Source organism: Rhinolophus sinicus, linkage group LG01 (assembly GCF_036562045.2).
Source record: "Rhinolophus sinicus isolate RSC01 linkage group LG01, ASM3656204v1, whole genome shotgun sequence".
Classification (NCBI taxonomy): Eukaryota; Metazoa; Chordata; class Mammalia; order Chiroptera; family Rhinolophidae; genus Rhinolophus; species Rhinolophus sinicus.
This window is the reverse complement of record NC_133751.1, coordinates 96,155,508-96,177,014: the sequence shown is the minus strand read 5'-3', so window position 1 is coordinate 96,177,014 and position 21,507 is coordinate 96,155,508. Positions and strand designations below refer to the sequence as shown.

Here is a 21,507-nt window from a genome sequence, read left to right as displayed (position 1 = left end):
CGCCCTGCCCCCACTTGCCCAGTGCTAGAAGCGGAACAGCAGCAGTGTCAGATCAAAGGAACAGAATATTTGCAGTTCTGAGAACTGTGGTCTGCAGACAGAGACTCATAGCCCAACTAGTTCCCGCAAAGGGGGAGCTGTGGAAGCAGGACTGGCTGTGGTTGTGGTCACCACCATTATTCTGAGCCACCCACCCCACCACTGTCCCCACATATCTGGGCAGATCCCTGAAGGAGTAAAGAGCTGCTGAAACACACGGGCTCTGAATCTGGTGCAGAAAGAGCTTTGGAATGTCAGAAGCTCTCCACATCCCCCCACGGAGGCGGTGCCCTATGACCCAGGTGAACTGTTCACAGAAGAGAAGCCTGCCTTCCAGGGAATCCCCCATTGTGTGAGAAGTCAGAACATTGCAGAGAAAAGATAACACTACAGTGAGAGAGACTAAAAGGCTGCAATTGGAGAGAAAATAAAACATTCTACCACCACCAACTGAAAAACAAAAGAAAGGCCTCTTTCTATCAACCTGTTGCAGAACCCACTCCTGTAGATGTCTAGGAAGAGAAATAATAAATAATTAATTGCCATGAATAACCAAGGTAACAAGACAGCTCAGAAAGAAAATGAAAAGTCTCCAGAAAATGAACTTAAAGACATGGAAATATGTGACTTTAATGACAGAGAATTCAAGATTGCAGTTCTTAAAAAATTCAATGAGATGCAAGAAAACCCAGGCAGGAAGTTTAATGAACTCAGAAACACAAAGAACAAAATGAATATTTTACCAAAGATATTGAAATTAAAAAAAAAAAAAAGAACCAAATAGAATTTCTGGAGATTAAGAACTCAATAAACGAAATGAAGCATGAAATAGCCAGCTTAGGTAATAGAGTTCACCAGATGAGGGAAAGAAACAATGACATCGAAGAGAGAAATCTGGAAATGACATGGAAGGAAGAAGAAAGAGATGTGAGACGTAAAGAAAAAATGAAAGAACTCTACAAGAACTTTCTGACTCCATCAGAAAGAGCAATATAAAAGTATCAGAAGGAGAAGAAAGACAGAAGAGAACAGAGAGTATATTCAAATAGTTGATGAGAACTACCCAAACTTGCGGAAAGAACTAGATCCTTGAATCCAAGAAGCAAATAGAACACCTAATTACCTCAACCACAACAGGCCTTCTGCAAGGCACATTGTATGAAGCTGTCAAAAATTAATGACAAAGAAAGAATCCTCAAGGCAGCCAGGGAAAAGAAAGCAGTAACCTACAAAGGAAAGCCCATTAGATTATCATCAGATTTTTCAGCAGAAACTCTACAAGCCAGGAGGGAGTGGAATCAAATATTCCAACTATTGAAAGAGAGAAATTATGAGCCAAGTATAATATATCCAACAAAGATATCCTTTAGATATGAGGAGGAATAAAGACCTTTCCAGACATACAGAAGCTGAGAGAATTTTCTATTGCATAACCTGCTCTACAAGAAATACTGAAGGAGGCTGTTTGACCAGCACAAATAGAGATAATTTGTGACAACCAAAATGTAAACAAGGGGAGAGTAAAGGCTTGAACCAGAATTGGAACGGAGAAAGCAAGCATGCTGAAGAAAATGGAATACTCTAAATATGACACTTTCTTATAAATAAACTTAATGGTAACCACTCAAAAAAAAAAAATAACAATAATCCAGAACTGAAATATATAATGTAATAAAAGGGAAAAGTCATAGGATACCACCACACAGAAATAATAGACAACAAAAAGGCAAAGAAACAACAGAGACACAATCTTACCAGAAAACCAAAGACAGAATGATAGGAAATCCTCACATATCAATAATCACCCTAAATGTAAATGGACTGAACTCACCAATAAAAAAGTAAAGAGTAGCAGATTGGATCAAAAAACTAAACCCAAACCATATGCTGTCTCAAGAGACACATCTCAGCTACAAGGACAAACATAGACTCAAAGTAAAAGTGTGGAAATTGACACACCAAGCAAATGGTATCCAGAGAAATCAGGTGTAACCATACTGATATCGGATGAAAGAGACTTCAGGATAAAAAGATAACAAGAGACAAAGATGGACATTTCATAATGGTGAAGGGGACTGTACAACAAGAAGACATAACAGTCATCAATATTTATGCCCCCAATCAGGGAGCACCGAAATACACCAAGCAACTACTAACAGAACTAAAGGGAGAAATTGACCAAAACACAATTAAACTAGGGGACCTAAATACATCATTGACAGCTATGGATAGATCATCCAAACAGAAAATAAATAATGAAATAATAGCCCTAAATGACACATTAGATGCAATGGACATAACTGACATTTATAGAGCACTTCATCATAGAATAAAAAACTATACATTTTTTTCTAGTGTACATGGAACATTCTCAAGGATACACCATATATTGCAACATAAAACTAGCCTCAGCAAATTTAAGAAGATTGAAATCATACCAAGCATATTCTCTGATCACAAGGCTTTGAAATTGGATATCAACTGCAAAAAGAAAGCAGGAAAAAAACACAAATATGTGGAGATTAAACAACATACTTTGAAAGAACGACCAGGTCAGGGAAGAAATAAGAAGAGAGATTAAACGATACATAGAAACAAACGAGAATGAAAATACCAAAATTTTTGGATGCAGTGAAAGCAGTTTTAAGAGGGAAATTTATATCATTACAGGCCTATCTCAAGAAACAAGAAAAATCCCAGATAAATAACCTCACATTACACCTTAAAGAACTAGAAAAAGAAGAACAAATGAAACCTAAGGTCAGCAGAAGAAAGGAAATAAAAATCAGAGCAGAACTAAATGAAATAGAGAACAAAAAGACAATAGAAAAAATTAATGTGACAAAGAGCTGGTTCCTTGAAAATATTAACAAAATTGACAAATCCTTGGCTAGACTCACTAAGATGAAAAGAGAAAAGACACTAATAAACAAAATCAGAAACGAAATCAGGGGAAGTTATCAAGGATGCCACAAAAACACAAAGGATCATCCAAGAATACTATGAAGGACAATATGCCACCAAATTCAATAACCTAGAATAAATGCACAAGTTCTTAGAAACATATAGCCTTCCTAGGCTGAATCATGAAAAACTGGAAAATGTAAATAGACCAATTACCAGTAAGAAAATTGAATCAGTCACCCAAAACCTTCCCAAAGCAAAAGTCCAGGACCAGATGGCTTTACTAGAGAATTCTACCAAACCTTCAAAAAGGATCTAATACCTGTCTTACTCAAACTCTTCCAAAAAATTGAGAGAGACAGTACTCCCTAACTCATTTTATGAGTCCAACACTACCCTGATACCAAAACCTGGTAAGGATAACACAAAGAAAGAAAACTACAGAGCAATATCTCTGATGAATAGAGATGCAAAAATCCTAAACAAAATTCTAGCAAATCGAATGCAACAATGCATTAAAAAGATTATTCATTACGACCAAGTGGGGTTCATCCCAGGGCACAAGGATGGTTCAAAATATGCGAATTCATCAATGTGACACATCACATAAACAAAATAAAGGACAAAAATCATATGATTATATCAGTTGATGCAGAAAAAGTGTTTGACAAGATACAACATCCACTTATGATTAAAACACCTTATGCCTTAAAATAATAAAGGCCATATATGACAAACCCTCAGCTAATATCATCATTAACAGTGAAAAACTGAAGCCCTTTGCTCTATATTCAGGAACACGACAGGGCTGTCCTCTATCACCTGTGCTGTTCAACATAGTGTTGGAAGTCCTTGCCAGAGCAAGCAGGCAAGAGAAAGAAATAAAAGGCATCCAAATTGGGAATGAAGAAGTTAAATTGTCACTCTTTGCAGATGACATGATGCTGTATATATAGAAAACCCTAAGCACTCCACCTAAAAGCTATCAGAAAGAATAAATGAATGCTGTAAAGTTGCTGGCTACAAAATCAACGTGCAAACATCCATTGCATTCCTATATACTAACAATGAAATCTCAGAAAAAGAAATTAAAAAAAACGAAAAAAAAAAACAAAAAAACACAATTCCATTTGCAATTGCAGCAAAAAGAATAAAATACCTAGGAATAAACTTAATCAAGAATGTGAAAGACCTATGTGCTGAAAACTAGAAGACATTTTTAAAAGAAATTGAAGAAGACAAAAATAAATGGAAAGACATTCCGTGCTCATGGATTGGAAGGATCAGCATAGTTAAAATGGCCATATTACCCAAAGCAATATACAGATTTAATGCAATCCCCATCAAAATCCCAATGGCATTCTTTAAAGAAATAGAACAAAAAATCATCAGATTTGTATGGAACTATAAAAGACCCTGAATAGTGAAAGCAATCTTAAGAAAAAAAGAACAATGCTGGAGGTATCACACTCTGACTTTGGCTTGCACTACAGGGCTACAATAATCAAAACAGCATGGTATTGGAGGAAAAACAGACACACAGACCAATGGAATAGAATTGATAACCCAGAAATAAGCCCACATAAATATGGACAGATAACTTCTGACAAAGAAGCTAAAAACATATATTGGAGAAAAGACTGCTTCTTCAATAAATGGTGCTGGGAGAATTGGAAAGCCACATGCAAGAGAATGAAGCTGGACTGCTGTCTGTCACCATGTACCAAAATTAATTCAAAATGGATCACAGACCTAAGCATAAGACCTGAAACAATAAAATGCATAGAAGAAAATACAGGTATTAAACTTACGAACCTTGGGTTCAAAGAGCATTTTATGAATTTGACTCCAAAAGCAACGGAAGTTAAAGCTAAAATGAATTAATGGGACTATATGAAACTTAAAAGCTTCTGCACAGCAAAAGAAACCATTGACAAAATAAAGAGGCAACCAACTGAATGGGAGATTTTTGCAAACAGCGCCTACAATAAGGGGCTAATATCCAAAATATCCAAAGGAACTCGTACAACTCAACAACAAAAAGTGCGCAAAAGTCCTGAAGAGACATTTTTCCAAAGAGGACATACAAATGGCAAATAGATATATGAAAAAATGCTCGACATCACTAATCATCAGAGAAATGCAAATAAAAACCACAATGAGATATCACCTCACCCCAGTTAGAATGGCTATCATCAACAATACAAATAGTAACAAGTGTTGGAGAGGCTGTGGAGAGAAAGGAACCCTCATACACTGTTGGTGGGAATGCAGACTGGTGCAGCCGTTATGGAAGGCAGTGTGGAGGTTACTGAAAAATTAAGACTAGAATTACCATATGACCCAGCAATCCCTCTCCTGGGTATCTACCCACAAAATCTGAAAACATTTATCCATAAAGACATGTGTGCTCCAATGTTCATGCAGTTTTCTTTATTGCGGCCAAGACAAGCAAACAACCAAAATGTCCTTTGATAGGTGAATAGATAAAGAAGTTGTGGTATATATACACAATGGAATACTATTCGGCAGTAAGAAAAGATGAAATAGGAACATTTGTGACAACATGCATGGATCTTGTGATTATAATGCTAAGCGAAATAAGTCAGACAGAAAAAGTAGAGAACCATATGATTTCACTGATATATAGTATATAAAACTGAAAACAACAAAAGAACAAGACAAACAAATGAAGGAACAAAACTCATAGACACAGACAATAGTTTAGGGGTTACCAGAGGGTACAGTGGGAGGGGGGCTCTAGAAGCAGGTCTAATATATGGTGATGGAAGGAGAACTGACTCTGGGGGGTGAACACACAATGTGAGATATAGATAATGTATTACAGAATTGTACACCTGAAATCTATGTAACTTTACTAACAATTGTCACCCCAATAAACTTTAATTTAAAAAAATAAAAATAAATAAATAAATAAATAAATAAATAAATAAACAAACAGACATCCTCATGGGACTCCGAAACACTATTATTTAGATTTAATACTTTGTGGGAAAGAATATCCCATGTTAGAGTAAATTTATTGCAACATATGTTTAAAAAAAAATGTTTATTTCAAACATCTTACTGATATCTCCCATAGATACGAAACTTTTTATATAATTGATGTAGCATAGCCAATAGACCATGGCAAGCTTTCTAGCATTGTCCTTTAAATGAACTTTACATAGCCCAAGAAAATATCTCAGATGAAGGAAAGGTATGTTTTATAGGTTCAGGCATGTTTGACTAGATTTACAGGCTTATTCTCTAGAAAATCACTAGGAAATCTCTCCAGGACCTTTATTCTGCCTTGTTTGCAGATAAGTCACTTAATCATTTGCAACTTAAGTTAAATATGAATTAACAAGACCAGTAATTAATTAGATATTTTTTCTCACGAAATCCCCAAACATTCTAAATCACTTTCAAAAAATTTGGAACTTAACTCTTTATCAATATGCACTGAGCTAAGTGTCAAAGAGCAAATCCAGATAAGCTTTTCCTTTCAAGACAGTTTCTGAACACTGGCTTAGAGGTGTGTATCAGAGCTACATGGAGGAGATTTTGTTCAAAACACTTGTACCCAACTCCATGCATGACTTGTTGAATCAAAATCAAAGAACTATGTCTTAGTAACTCCTTTTTTTTCTCAAAAGAATGGAAGCCCCAAATTTTAGTTAGTCACATGGTTAATTAGAATGAAGACACCCCTTTTCAGTTTCCTTTGTAGCTAGCTTTGGCCATGTAATGTCTCCCCAGAGGGTAAGGGGGGTGGGGGGTGGGGGATTGGAGATGAGGGTAAGGGGGATCGAATATATGGTGATGGAAAAAGAACTGACTCTGGGTGATGAACACACAATGGAATTTATAGATGATGTAATACAGAATTGTACACCTGAAATCTATGTAATTTTACTAACAATTGTCACCCCAATAAATTTAATAATAAAAAAAAAGAAATGCACCCCAACATTTAGAATCACTCTTCATGGTTTTCAATGAGCCTGAATCTAGGTGCTGATTGATCCTCTCCTTTGGGACACTGACAGGTCTTGGCATACCCTCAACTACTGGAAGCTATTAGAAAATAAAAATAGAATCCCTCTTCAAAACAAGCTTATGTGGAACAAAACATCAAGCTTTCTCAATGGAAGTTTTTGAAAGCATATTTTGAACTAAAATTACAGATAAGACCCTCAAATAAAGATATATTAGGTTCCATTTAATTTTTTATGAAAAAGGAACAGCATATAAAATAAAGTACAATGTTATGAGTTCATGTAAAATTAAACTTACCAATTTGTACTGATCGATTTACAGATTCAACCCTACCTTATCATCTTCTGCAAGTGCAGGCTAAAAGGCTGAGAACTGGTGTGCCTGCTGCCCAGTGATCTTTACGTGCTGCAGGGTCTGAAATCAGAGGGATTTAGAACGTTCATGCTGTAGAAATCACTGGCCAAAGAAAAAGAAATTAAAATTTTTCTAAATATTTCTCAATAACAGTGAAAACAAATGATTTTTTTTAGTTGAGTAGATATTTCAATTAACCAGACTTAATTTCTCAGCCATATTGTAACTGAAATATTTATACAGTACACGTTTCACCTGGTCCCTACTTAACTATATCTATTTGACCTTGGAAATGAAAATATATATGTTACCTTGATTTGTACAAAAACTATGGGTGTTTTTCTTATTTAGCCTGTGGAATGATTTGTATTTATAATGGACAAAGATAACATATCTAATACCTCATTTTTTTTTTTTTAAGGAAAACAGATAAAGACAAAGAAGAAACACATTACAATGTGTTTTTAATATGACATTGAAACATTCAGATTTATATTTTGGCTTACATAAATATAAAATGCTAAAGAATTAGGGAGTAAAAACAAAGTAATTAATGACAACTATTTATGTATGTACTCGTATGTATATATGCATGTACTAATGAACTTATCTCTGGTATTTCAAGAGTTATCAAACTAATAGTATGGCTAATTTACAACTCTGCTTAATTAAATCCCAGCTAAAATTTTATTCTGATGGCTTGTTAATGGAGTATATAAAACATATTAATAATAGTGCAACCTATAGTTGGTAGAGAATCATCATTGCCAGATTAATAAAAGGGAAGACAGTTGGAGAGCCAGAGAGCTGAGTTTGTCTCAGTGGTTTTCTCTGGTATTTTGAGCAATGGAGGGATGCTAAAATTTGCTGGACAAGAATGACTTTCACTGATTTACAGATGTGTCATTGGGCCCCTTTCAGCACTCCAGCCAGGTAAATCCACCACTTCTTTGGCCTGATGTAAGATGTTCAGGGAGATGAGTGATTGCTTTGGGTGAATTACAGTAGGAGAAATAGGAGGCTTCCTTTAATGCACAGAATATAAATAGGGCATTTTATGTTGGTGACGTAGGAGAGTACACTGTTTGTAAGTGTTCTGTGGTTATCTTATTAGGTTTGGTCAAGAGCACTTGTTATCACTCTACTCAAGTGAAACAATGGCTAGAGGAATCATCGTCTCATGGCCAGAGAAGCTGAGAATACCACAGAGTTTATCAGCCTTAGCACTGTTGACATTTTTGGCCAGGTTATTCTTTATTACGGCGACTGTCTTATGTAACATTATAGGATATTTGAAAATACTCCTGACCCCTACACTAACATATATATATGTATGTATGTAAATATATGTATATATGTATATATGTGTGTGTATATATACACATATATATACACACACATATATACATATATGTGTGTGTATATATACACATATATATACACACACATATATACATATATACATATATACATACATGTAGTAGCACTCATGTATGTATATATATATGTATATATGTATATATATGTAACATATATATACATACTCTAGTAGCACTCCCACACACCACCACCCCTCCATGTGACAACCAAAAAATGTCTCTAGATATTGCCAAATGTCCCCTATGGGGAAGATATAATTGTCTTCAATTAAGAACCACCTAGTTACCTAATGAACAAACTCAGAGAATTTTCTAAAAAGGGATTGGTTCAGTTTGCAATTTCTAATGAGTATAATATGTGAGATTAAAAAACATAGTGATACAAAAATCAACTAACTCTTTCCAAATATTTAGTAACACTTTTTGGTTGTAAACTAATAAGTGGAGGATTATCTTGTACATTTTAAGTCATTAAAAGCATAGCAGAATAGCGCACGTAGCACCACTATTACCTAGTATCAAAGATTAGTGAGATTATATCTTTGTTAAGAAAATAAATAAAAGATAAGACGGTACTTATTGTCCACAAAAAATAAGATGTTAGGGAGTGTCATTGGAATAGTATAAAAAGAAATATAATTTCTAAGATAACCTAAATCTTGCTTAATGGTGTCAGGTTGGAGAAAATGTTAGCAGGTCAGAGAAAACAAAACGTATAAAGACATATTTACAGAAGAGGGCTGAAATAGTGGAGCAATGTTCCATTCTTCCCTGTATATATTTGTCACCAAATTATTAAAGATATAAGCATCATGATGATTGGGTCTTATTAGACCTTATTTATCTTATTTATCTTGACAGACCTAGCCATTGGCCTGGCTCAAAATATATGGTTATTAAATTTTTGTTGAATTAATGAATTATTATACCAAGTCTTATAATTTATTTCAAATTAGTCCATTCCTATTTGCTCTCAATGTTTTAGTTCAGTTTGCAAACATATCTTTCTTGGAATATTGCTATCTTTCTAAATAGTTTCTCTGCTTCCAATTTCACTCTCTACCATACTGCAGCCAAAATTAAAAAAAAAAAAAAAAAAAAAAACACCTCATTTTGGATCATTCAATTTCCTTGATTTTAACTTGTTCTTAACTCTCCATCACCAAGGGCTAAAACCTAAGACCTTTGGCAGTAAGCATGTCTTACAAATTTTAATCTAGCCTCTGCCTACCATGTATCTCATCTCCTACTACTCACCCATGTGCTCAGATACCCCAGCCATGCTGTCCTCCTGGCAGTTCTTGGAAGGAGTCAGGCTTTCGTGCATCTCTGTGACAACGCTCATGCTGTTCCCTCAGGCTGGATATCCTCTGCCTTTTGCCTGATTTGACCTGGTCCTAAGAGATGTACTCATCACTTGATTCTTTGTCCAAAGGCCATCTTCTCTGCCTGTAATGTTCTAGCTGTATCTTGTTTTCTCCTACCTTTCACCGCACTTTGTTTTAATACATACAACCTTTATAGTACTTCCTATCTTCAGTCTTCCTAACAATTGTTTATTACCTACATTAAAGCATTTAATACATTCTATTGTAACTGTCCATGAGTTGAGTCTTGCTGTGGTTTTCGCTTTCCCTATGTTTTCCTTTGAGAACATGCAGGTGATGAGGATGTTGATTCTGATTGCCTCTCTGGGGGCTTTCTCTGGTACTGTCTTAGTCCGATATCTCCCTGCAGCTGCCAATAACCCATGAAAGTTTCCATATCACAGATAACACAAGACACCCTCCCCCACTCAGTTCTCTTACTTTTCCCACCCCCATGGAGCCTATCTAGTTTCCCCAGACCCACACACCACACTAGAAAACAGAAGTAGAATGCCAAACACTGACCATACAGGGTTCAAACCCTGGCTCTGTTATTTACTCACTATGTGATATTGAACAACTAATTCTTTGTAAAATATGAATAATACTGGATTCTTCTCATAAGATTGTTTTGAAGATAAACTAATTAAAATATGTAAAGCACTTAATTAGAACCTCACATATATTAAGCGTGCCATCATATATATATATATACACACGTATATATACATATATGTCTATGTCTATATATGTGTGTGTGTGTATATATATAGACATAGACATAGACACAGACATATATGTATGTATATAGCCAAAAATGGGTACACATTTTAAGAAAGGAAAAAAACTGTATTAAAACTGTAATACTCAATATACACCGATAACAAAAGATGAATACAAGTCATGTTTGACTTTTGCAATGACAAGAGGTGCTCACAGTGGTTACCATCAAAATAATTTTAATACAGTTTCTTCCTGTCTTAAAATGTGTATACATATTTCTGGCCCCCTCTATATATAGATGTTACTTAAGAGCAAGTTAGCTCAGAGGGTTAAGAGTGCAGAAGGAACAGTCTAGAAGAGAGCACAGTGTAGTGATTTGCAAAGGCTCAGAGCTGAGCTATCTGAGTTCGAAAGAGCTCTATGATTTTGGATAAGTAACTTACAGCCTCTGTGTTTCGGTTTCTTAATGTAGTAAATGGAGACTGCTATTTTTACTCCATTGGGCTTTTGTAAGGATTAAATGAGTTAATCCGTGTAAAGTACTTAGAATGTCTAATAAGTTAGCTAAATTATTATTGCTATTAACTTAGGAGGGAAGACATTTATTTCTACACTTACACCTATGCAGAAATATGTCTCATATGTACTCCCCACCACTCAATATTTCTCTTTTTCTTTAAACTCCCCCCTTATTCATTCTCTTTTGTACTCTCACCCATTTGAGGTTTCCCTTTATCTCTTCTCGTATCTGCTTAAGTAGCAGTACACACTTCAGCCAGGTGACTTCAGAGGAGAATGGCCTTTCCTCCATGATCAGTGGTGATTTGTTTCCTCCAATTCCAGTTCTATTACCCACCAGAGAAAGCTGTGGGCTGTTGTTTACTGGAGACTCCCCACGAAGAAAGAAAATCTTAAAAATCTAAGCTTGGAATTTCCTTAGCGTCAACCTGCCCAACTGTATCCATATTGAGGAAAGAAGACTTTTTCTTCTAACCTCACTCTGGGAAGAGCCTTCAGAAACGTGCGACATCTCTACCAATTTCCTTTTATCATGTTTAAATCTATTTGACATTTTCCTGTTCCATCTAAGGCCCAGGCATTTACAAAAAGAACTCAATGTTTATGAAAGGTTGTATTCTTTCTTGTAAGAGGCATGGAGCCAGTAGACACTAAATACGTTTCTTTGGTTCTGGAATCTTCCTCAGAATGTGATCATGAGAGAGTTAGCCAATTCATTTTAACCAACTTCTGTTTACACACTTTTGAGGAGAGAAGAAAAGTTCAGGTAATCAAGATGAAGATTGACTGGTAGAGAGAAAATGTAATTTTTACTTAAATTTGAACAGAGCATAGAATTTTAAATGCAATATTTAAAAAATAAGTACTATATGAACTTTTCTCACTTCCTTAAGAAGTTTTCGAATTAAAAGTTGAATATTAATTGACTATTTTTCTAAACAAGGGATAATCTGAGAGTTTGTTTTGTGTATCTCATCAATATCTTTGACAAACATTTTCTTTATATAAAGACAAATTTTATTAACTGTCTTTTCAAATTTAATATAGCTTATCTCAAAAAGGTAAATTATTCTTCTAAAAGTACCTCTTCTAATAACATGACTTGAAAAGGGCAATTTATCCCATTTTGAAGTGGTAACATCATAAAATTGGCGGTTATCATTATATAGCAATTGATTGCTTTAAAGTACATAAATGCATAATTTATGCATTGTGGCTCAATGATTAAAGGAATAAGTGACCATATAGATAATACGAGGACGTAGATAGATTTCAGATATTGGCCAGAATGTTTTGATCATGTTAATTCACTTCAGGCAGTAGAGGACAAATTACTTTTATGTGATTTGCTTTCACCCATCTCCTTGTTGTCCGGGGGCATGGTTTTGTGCCCAGATGTTAATTATAACCACACCTTATGATCAGTAATATTTTCATAAATATTACAAAAGATTGACTTAGGAAGCTTTTTTGTATTCCCATGGTGAAATACAGAAACACATTTAAAAAAAAAGAAAAAAGAAAAATCATGCTTTCTTGAATGTGTGATTAACACAGCCCTGACAGTCTGTGTTGGTATCAAAAAGTTTTCTTCCAGCATTCATGGTGGGTTCATTCAGGTGACACAGAAATGCCCAAATAAGCTGACTTTGATACAGAAGAGAACTGCAACTATTGAAAACTTGCCCTGCCTGTTTTATTGTTGGGGATAAAAATCATACTCTTATTGTTCTTCTAATAAATATTTTAGACCATTGTTTATGAATAATTAGTGCAGATGCAATCCCCTTTTAATATCATGAGCTCAAGGAAAGGAAAAATAAAACACCTTTTAAGTTCCGAGTGTTTCCATACTACGTTGCTAGAATCCTCGTCTAGCCACACAATAGATTAACTACCCTCTGTGCATACTGTATTTTGCTCAGCTCTTAATATTCCAAAGCGGGACTGAAGCAGTCGTTATCTGTGGCGGTTCCTGGGTGATTTTCAAGCCCAGCACTACCCACCCAAGTGGCAGTGACAGTGGCTTTCACTGAAGCCTTATTACTCTTAAAAGAGCAATTTGGTTGGTTGCACGGCTATTAGGATCACACAGCAGCCTGAAAGCTGTCAGTACAACTGCTTCTCATCTTTTTTCACACAAATCCTGACATCTTTTCTCTTTTCTGCTGGACACCGACATTACTGTTTTTATCATTTTCAATCAAGCTCACCCAGAACGCTGAGGAATAGATTCCCACTGAAAGCTAAGTGGAGATCAGAAATGATTTTACAGCTTCTGGAGCAGGAGCAGGAGCAGTGCTGATTGCGTGCTAGGAAGAGCTGGATTCGTGAGAAATGTAGCTTGGCTCAGGGCTACATCAGGGAGCTGCTACTTCAGCTGTTAAAAATGGCAAAACAACACCTACCTCAGATTTTTCAATGATTGATGCTCTTTGAATAACCGGGAGGGAAGAGGATGTGAGAAATTTTGTGAAATTAACTTGTGGAAATGTTATCATCAGAGAAAGTGGGGAAAATTACCAGACTTGAACTTCTCTTCGTTTTGATGCTCTTTTTCTCTGGACCAACTCTGAGCAAGCTGACTCGGACCCCCTGGAAAGGAAAACCTTGGAAAGGGGGTAAGTGATGAAAGTTTTGTGTTAAAAATCTAAATGGAGTTAGCAAAGCTAATGAGTTGTAACTTGAGGACAGCTAAAGGTAGAGGGACTGCTATGTTTGAAATCAGATTTTTATTTCAGGAAAGAGGTTCTGTGTTGTAGATGGCTGGAAAGAAGAGTTTTTCTCTGTTATTCATGTAAATATATATATATATATATATATATATATATATATATATATATATATATATGTATTTTTTTTCCGGTTTTTGGTTTGCTGAGCTATTAAAGCATTATAAGGATTTTTTTTTTTTTTTTTCCAGTAGGGAGGATAGAGGGCCAGACCTACTGTTCTAGTTCAAGGATATGTGCTATGCTCTTAAGAAGCTGCATTATTTTTAAAAAAAAAACAGGTCCTGAATGTGTTAGATCTCTGAATTGTTAGCAGATTTTGTGAAATGATCAGAGGGAGTCCTATTATGAAACACAGCACCATCAACACTGATTTTCTGGCTGACTCTATCAGTGTCGATGTGTTAATAAAGATAAATTGCATTAACTTTATTGAAAGAAAAAATCTGTTGAACAAGACTAAGCCTTTCACTACTTTGGAGTGTCGTAATCCATTTTCTTCTGCTGTGGGAAAAACTATGATGAGAGAGAATGTTTGATACTTTGAACCTGTCTTTTTATAAAGTTCAGTTGATGCTGTGTTTCCTGAATGCTATTTGTTTCTACTAAACACAAGTTATCAGGGTATCTATTCTGCAAATGCTATAAGCTAAAATGATGCTGTAGAAACATCCCTTAAGAGACTTTCTGGACAGTGTTTGCCTATTTTGGGAACAATCTTGATGGGAGATAATCTGAGGATTTTGGTTTGCCGAAGCATTCTTTTCACCTAATATTTTTATCTCAGCTCTAAAAAGGTTTTCTGGGCCTCCCTACCTTCGCTTTACTGTCAACATTATGATGTGAGGTTAAAGAGAAACATGAACATCAACAAGAAGTTTTAATAATTTATCACAGCATCTCAGCAGGATTTTCTAAACACATGAGCTCCTTCAGTTTGATCTTTCTGTTTCTCCTTTTGTTGCATTAAAGATATTACAAATCTTCTACCTACTGTACCTTCGAGGGAAAAGTTCCAACAGGCATTTAGCTTGGCTGGTTGGTGTAGATGTACCCCCAAGGAGTGGAGCTGCAAATTATTTTGGAACGTTGTAAATTATATCACCACATTACTGTATTTCCTAGTGTTATCAGTGATTTTTTTTTTTTTCTCGCAAGCTGCAAGATGTTATTTATGTTAGCCTGCATGGCAGCATTTTGGTGGCTTGGGATCTAGAGATATATGGTGTTATCGACTCCAGGGGATGTCAGGAATGTTAACGTGTACTTCCTATATGAATTTTTCAAAGGCAGTCGGCACTTCCAGCATGTAAAGGTATGATTTCCTGTGATAAACTTTAGCAGTAGAGCTTGGAGCTCTAGCTACCCAGTGAGAAAGTCACATAACTATAAGATTTCAGAAAAAGTGTAAACCTAGTCAGAAGGTTTATTTCAAAATGCTTTCATGCGTTCCTAGGCATTTATTCATTCCACACAGCTTTAAATACAGATGGACTGGATTTTATTTGTAAATCAGGTCTGAAATGTTTCGTCTTTGAACACATGACTACTTTTTCCAATATACTCTAACTAGCTCAGCTAGAAATTTGCTAGCTCTGCTGTACAATGATGATATGACTCAGTCAAGTTCAGGAATAGGCAATCATATAGAAACATATTTCATTTACTGTTAAAAGTCTTGTGTATTTTAGGAAGGTCATGCAAGTTACTCGAAAACTTTAAATGTGTTGACGGTTCTTTACTTTAAAATTACTTCTTTTTTAGTGCTTCTTTTTGTCAATGTATATGCACTGTATAAATATTTTCCACAGATCCTGAGTTCCTGCAAAGTACCTTTACTTGATATGCATATGTCCATGTTTAAATATTTATTTATTCATGAGTTTGACTATTGATGGTTGTGTGTTATCTTTCTGATGGGTTCTAAAAACCTGTTACTTTTTTTCTTGGCATATTATGCAATCTTTTAAACCATATTTTTATAATTTTCAACATTATTTTCTTATTTAGGAAGTAAGGGTCTTTTTCATTATTTTGTAGATCACCTAGTGTGTGTGTGTGTGTGTGTGTGCGCGCGTATACATATATACAGGGTGGGATGGAGGGGGTGAATGAGGCTACCTAAATTAAATACTATGGCCAGAGGCAAACAGGGTCAAGGTTCAAAACAAAATTTAAATGAAAGTTTACTTTAACTACTTTTTAAAAAATTATCTTCATATCAATACTGATTCAAGCTTATCTGCTTTATAGGCGATATTTAAAACTGACACTCTATATCTAAATATCCTGGAAAAAGTAGTAACAAAACAACAGAGTTTTGTTGTGAAATGATGTTTTTTTTGAACTCACATTGCTTGTGTGCATTTGTCTTAATCTGATTGAGCAGCTGTCAACCTCCCTATGGCAATCTGCCCACGCTGACAATTTCCATTTTTGTTGTATTAACAGGAACTGCCATTCTGAGAGAAGGGGTTATAGGGGCAGGGTTGGGGAGTGGTAGCATCACAGATCAGTGAATAACTGTGGCCTGTGAGGAGTGGCACAAACTGCACGTAGCCAGGCAGCTCAAGACAAGTATCTGCAAGCTGACTTGCTAGAACATTAGAAAAAATTGCTGATTGTTGTTGGCTACCAAGGGATTTTTTTTAAGCTCATCAATGAACATGAACCTCAAATATAGGTTAATAGGCCAGCAAGTTTTCCCTCAGGCACATGCTTTTCTATTTAATCACAATATATGAACTCCTAAGGGAAGGAAGATGTCTCATCTGATTTGTTCAGAGCATAGTATAAGTGATCATAAGTTTGCATTCATGCTAAACTAACAGAAATCCTGACTACACTGCTGGAATTATCTCCATTAGGATTAAGGGACCTAATTATTTTCCATTCAGTTACGCTCACTGGGAAGAATATCTAAAAGACGTAAACACCTCCATTCCAATAAGCATAACTTTACAGAAAAGTTTAAATTGTAGATGATCAACATGTGTAACAAAAGGGGATTTAAAAATATATTAGTTTTTAAATTTTCTGATATTAGAAATTAGAATTGAAACAAAGTTTTGATATTTATAGCTGCTATTAAATGTGAAAATGGGAGACAAAAAAGTATAAACAGAAAAATAGGTCTAAAAAATATAAAAGGATCAGGCTAGCACTAAGGGTGATCGTCAAAACATGAAATGCCCTGTGCAGTACAAACACTGACCAATCAGAGCAGCTGATCAAACTAAGGGGCGGGGTCAAGCCTGGTTGTCATTAATTCCCCCACTCACTCTTCCACTTGACCTTGACTCCATTTAAATCCCTTGGAAAAGTCTGTGGAGTTCATTCAAGCTTTTCAGTTATGTCATAAGACTTAATCTATGGCAATAGAGCATGACGTGATCAAAACTTAACCATTCAGAAGAGTCTTTCACCACACTCTTACTTGCTTCCTTTTATAAATTACAGCAGCCCATTGTCCATGTATATCTTTGCTAAATATAGAAAACTTATTTGGCAGTTATCTCTCCCCACTGAATGGTTATAAAGAACTATGCAATAATATAAAACTATGGCTTTATATTATTTCAATAAATGGTGTGTTGAAGCACTGACCTGGGAATATTCAGAGTGCCATTTTAGATTTTATGTAATTTGCTTGGTCCCATATAATATGTTGATAATTATTTAGAAATTTTTGAAATTCGCTGAATTTTTTTGTTTGTTTTGTTTTTAACCTGAAAGTTAAACACACACACACACACACACACACACACACACACAAAAACAAAAACAAACAAAAAAAACTTAGTGCTGGTGTCTACTACCTATGAGGCTTTTTTTAGGATATCATTTCTGATGTCTTTCCTAGTTGCATAAGCTAGTAAAAATTGTACTTTATTTGAGCAAGTACCTCATACAACCCAATATCTCACATTCATTGTTACTTTATAAGAATTAAAGCTTTTTATTAATAAAATTTGAATACTGACAATTTACTATTTCACAAACACCAAAGTAATTTAAAACTTCCTGGTTTGAAGAAACACAAATGGATCATTTTGTCTTCCCCTAAATGCCCCTTTATCATTTACACTAGCCCTGACTGTCAAATTAAATGTCCCTCAACTACATGCTGAAAGCAATATTCCATCTTCTAACTGAGGGGCATTTTATCTAGACCAAGAGACATTTGTCAGTCTTTACACTATTTTATTGTTATGTGTATCTATTTTTATTTGTTTACCACCTTGTAAGCTATTTGAATATGAATTTTGTCTTTGATTCATATATATTGCCATTCAGTCTTATACCTGATAGATACCCAATATGTTGATGAATAAGCAAAAAATATGAACAATTAGACTGGTTATAAAACATTTTATGCCTTTGGGTATTAATTGCATTTTTTTTTTAATTTTAACTATGTGCTACATCTTACCTTTCTAATGGTGGGAAATTATTTTTATCACTATACTTTTACTGTATTTTTCAAATTTCAGTTTTGGGTATAGAAATATATGAATGTATTTATAGTATTATAAAACTTGTAAAATTCTGGCAGACTCATGTAGGAAGCAGTGCAGAATGGGAAAGAGAAAGCAATGTTGTTGTTCAAAAGTAATTTATAATGTAAGAGTGTGAATCTGGAAACTGAACTGTATGAATATTCATGCAAAATGTAGAGTGTTCTTTGTACTGTGTATAATCACCACTTGTTTTCCATTTGTTTAAATTATTTAATCTCCATCTGTATGAAATAAATAGATTTAATACCTTATCCCTCCTGAACTGAAAAGTAAATTCCAAAGCTAAGTCTGAAATGAGTAAGTTTTTTCTATGGTCAAAATTTATCAGAGTACTTTTAGATAAAGAAATCAAGGAGTATGCCTAACAACATTATAAAGATCTATTGTAAAGTTTGCTCATGTTCTCTAGTATTATTTGAAAAAAATATATTATTTGATAAATTCAACAAAATACATGTGAGATTTTGATACAAAAAGTTAGTTCTTGAGAATAATAGACTTTTCTTATTCTTAAAAATTATGATGAGTATATCTTATCCACAGCCACTTGAATGTCTTATTCAAATTACTGTTTCACTTTTAACCTCAAAATTTCATTTTAGTTACCTGTTTATTAATGTAATATGCTTGTTACCATGTGATTAAAACATAATATTTACCTAAATATTTACCTAATATTTACCTGAGATTTCACATAATATTTACCTAAAATGAATTTTTCATTGCATAACAAATGGAAGAAAAAATGAAAAGAGTTTTGAAGTGTTCTTTATATTAGAAAATAGATTAGGAGAAGTTCTCTGAATTTAACTGACAAATAGAATACATGCTTTTTTATCAAATACGGAGAAAACATTTGCTCAGGAGGCAGAGTTCATGCCACCCTTACCAGGTATGTGTGCAGGTTTCCCTATGTGTGCATCCGTCAGTCCCCATTCTCCACTCCAGGGAGAGGATTCATTACCTAAGTTCTATACAAAAATAGCTTTGTTCAGGAGCTCAAAGGGAAATAAAGATTTTTAAAGGATATTTACTTTTAAAAAGTGATATAAATTGACAGTAATGAAATACCTTAGATATATTAGTGTTGGGGTTCACGAATCCTTAGTTAAGAATATGTCAGCACTTCCATTATAAGCTCCATTTTTCAAAGGGTTTACAACTGAGCCATAAAATTTTTGCTTCAGGATGGATCCTAATGGATAACATTAGGCCTTGGTCTGAGAGCAATTTCATTTTCTCTTTTCCAATTTAAACTTTTAACCTTCAAAGTTTTTTGAGTATAAGAAAAAAAATTAAAAAAGAAAGAAAAACATAGTTATGTTCATAGGATTTGTTACTTGAAAAATAATTACAATTTCAAAAGAGAATTTCAAGAAGCAATGAAACTTTATAATAAGGTCTGTTTGAGTTGTTTGAAGATTCTATGAATCAGATAGTTACCTTGATCAGTCAAAACTGGGAATCTTTTATCTGTTAAAGACTTTTGTTTGATTAAGAAACCAAGGTCATCCAAATGAGATAATATTTCTCTGAAAAGGAAAGAAAATAAGTACATTATATCAGAAGACCATTACCTTTTCAGAGACCAAAGCTTTCATCAGGGCCTATGGCTTCATTGAAAGTTGTCCTTCAGCCCTTTAGCCACATTTGTCTTCAGGATTACCCTTGTACAGGAGTAGAATATAAAAAAAGGAACTGACAGATCATAATTGCAGAGTTATAGTGTTAAAATCAAATCAACAATACAAAGTCCTTAACTGGTATCTAAAAATGATATACAATTTCACAAAAGAAGAGCATATCTTTTCTGATTTTACATTGGGCTTTTAAAAGCCTGGTATTAAGTAGGTACTCAAAGCTTAGTCTATCAAAGACACTGAATATCTATATATCTATATATCTACATGTACATATATTTTGTTGTTGTTGTTGTTTGTTTGTTTGTTTGTTTTCTACCCTCTAGGAACCTGTAATTTATAATTCTTAGTACTTTTATTTTGGCAAGGATTAGGGTAGAAGGGGTTATTTCTTCCCCTTATCCGGTATGTCTCCAACTAACATTAGTGACTGCAGTGTTAAAAACAAAACAAAACTGAAGTTGAGCTTGGTGCTATTTCAGGGAGGAAAGTGTACAAATATCAAAATTGTATTCTGAACTTATCCTCCTCTTAATAGCATACCAAAACCTCAATAAGGTTAAACTGGGTAAGCTCCAACATTCAATCTGTTTGACAAATCACTTATTAACTTCTGGATGATTTATACTGATTTTTATGGGGTTTTTTTTTGCGTTTTCCATTTGTGCTCCCCCTCTTTTTAAAATGATAAAACAACTCTCTTTCAAAGTACAAACATTATTTCAGTTCCTGTTTTTGTGATATCTCAAAGTATTTTTAGTTATAAATAGCTGTGACAGTTCCCCTGAAAATACAAATTTCATATAATCTATTTGTGTACTTTGGTTTATGGGGAGGAATGATGATATTGTCTAGGAAAAAGTCTATATCCCAGGATTAGAATAGAAATGCAGCTGCACTTGATAATAAGTAAAAAGTGGTTGTGAACCCATTACTTTCTAGGCAGGATGTGATTCATATTTAACAGATTCAGTTTGAAATCTAGGCCTATTTGCTGCTAAAATACTCTGCTATACATCAAATTAATCCTACCATGTGTTCTTCAGCTTCCGTTTTGTAATAGAGTTATTTTGTAGAAACTAGTAGGTTATTATCCAATTAATAGTATGCATACACAACAATAAAAACTTTGTATACATTTGCTATTAATATTTCTTTAAATGGCTACATTTCAAATCTCCATACAAAATGCCAAATTTCTGAGTCTGTATTCTCACTAGAGAAAATATTTGCCTGGCATTGTTATTCAGGAAAACATAAAGGTTTAATGAGTTAATTCAGCACTACCAATATATAGCTCTTGACATGTTGCCAGAATAAGTATAGAA

At 34.4% G+C, this 21,507-nt stretch overlaps 1 protein-coding gene across 11 annotated transcripts in view; it reads left to right on the top strand.

The window, feature by feature from the left end:
* Positions 1 to 21,507, top strand: part of ROBO2 (roundabout guidance receptor 2) — a 1,656,458-nt gene that overhangs the window by 375,967 nt on the left and 1,258,984 nt on the right. For 4 of the 11 annotated variants that reach the window (XM_074333462.1, XM_074333444.1, XM_019742003.2 and 1 more), the window contains exon 1: positions 13,639 to 13,908. The exons of 2 other annotated variants lie outside the window; for them this stretch is intronic. In XM_074333462.1, coding sequence (XP_074189563.1) covers positions 13,779 to 13,908 — 130 coding nt within the window. In that variant the 5' untranslated portion in view covers positions 13,639 to 13,778. Of the gene's footprint in view, positions 1 to 13,636; positions 13,909 to 21,507 lie in introns of those variants that run through there. 5 more of the 11 variants (XM_074333465.1, XM_074333454.1, XM_074333421.1 and 2 more) reach the window with 4 other exon arrangements.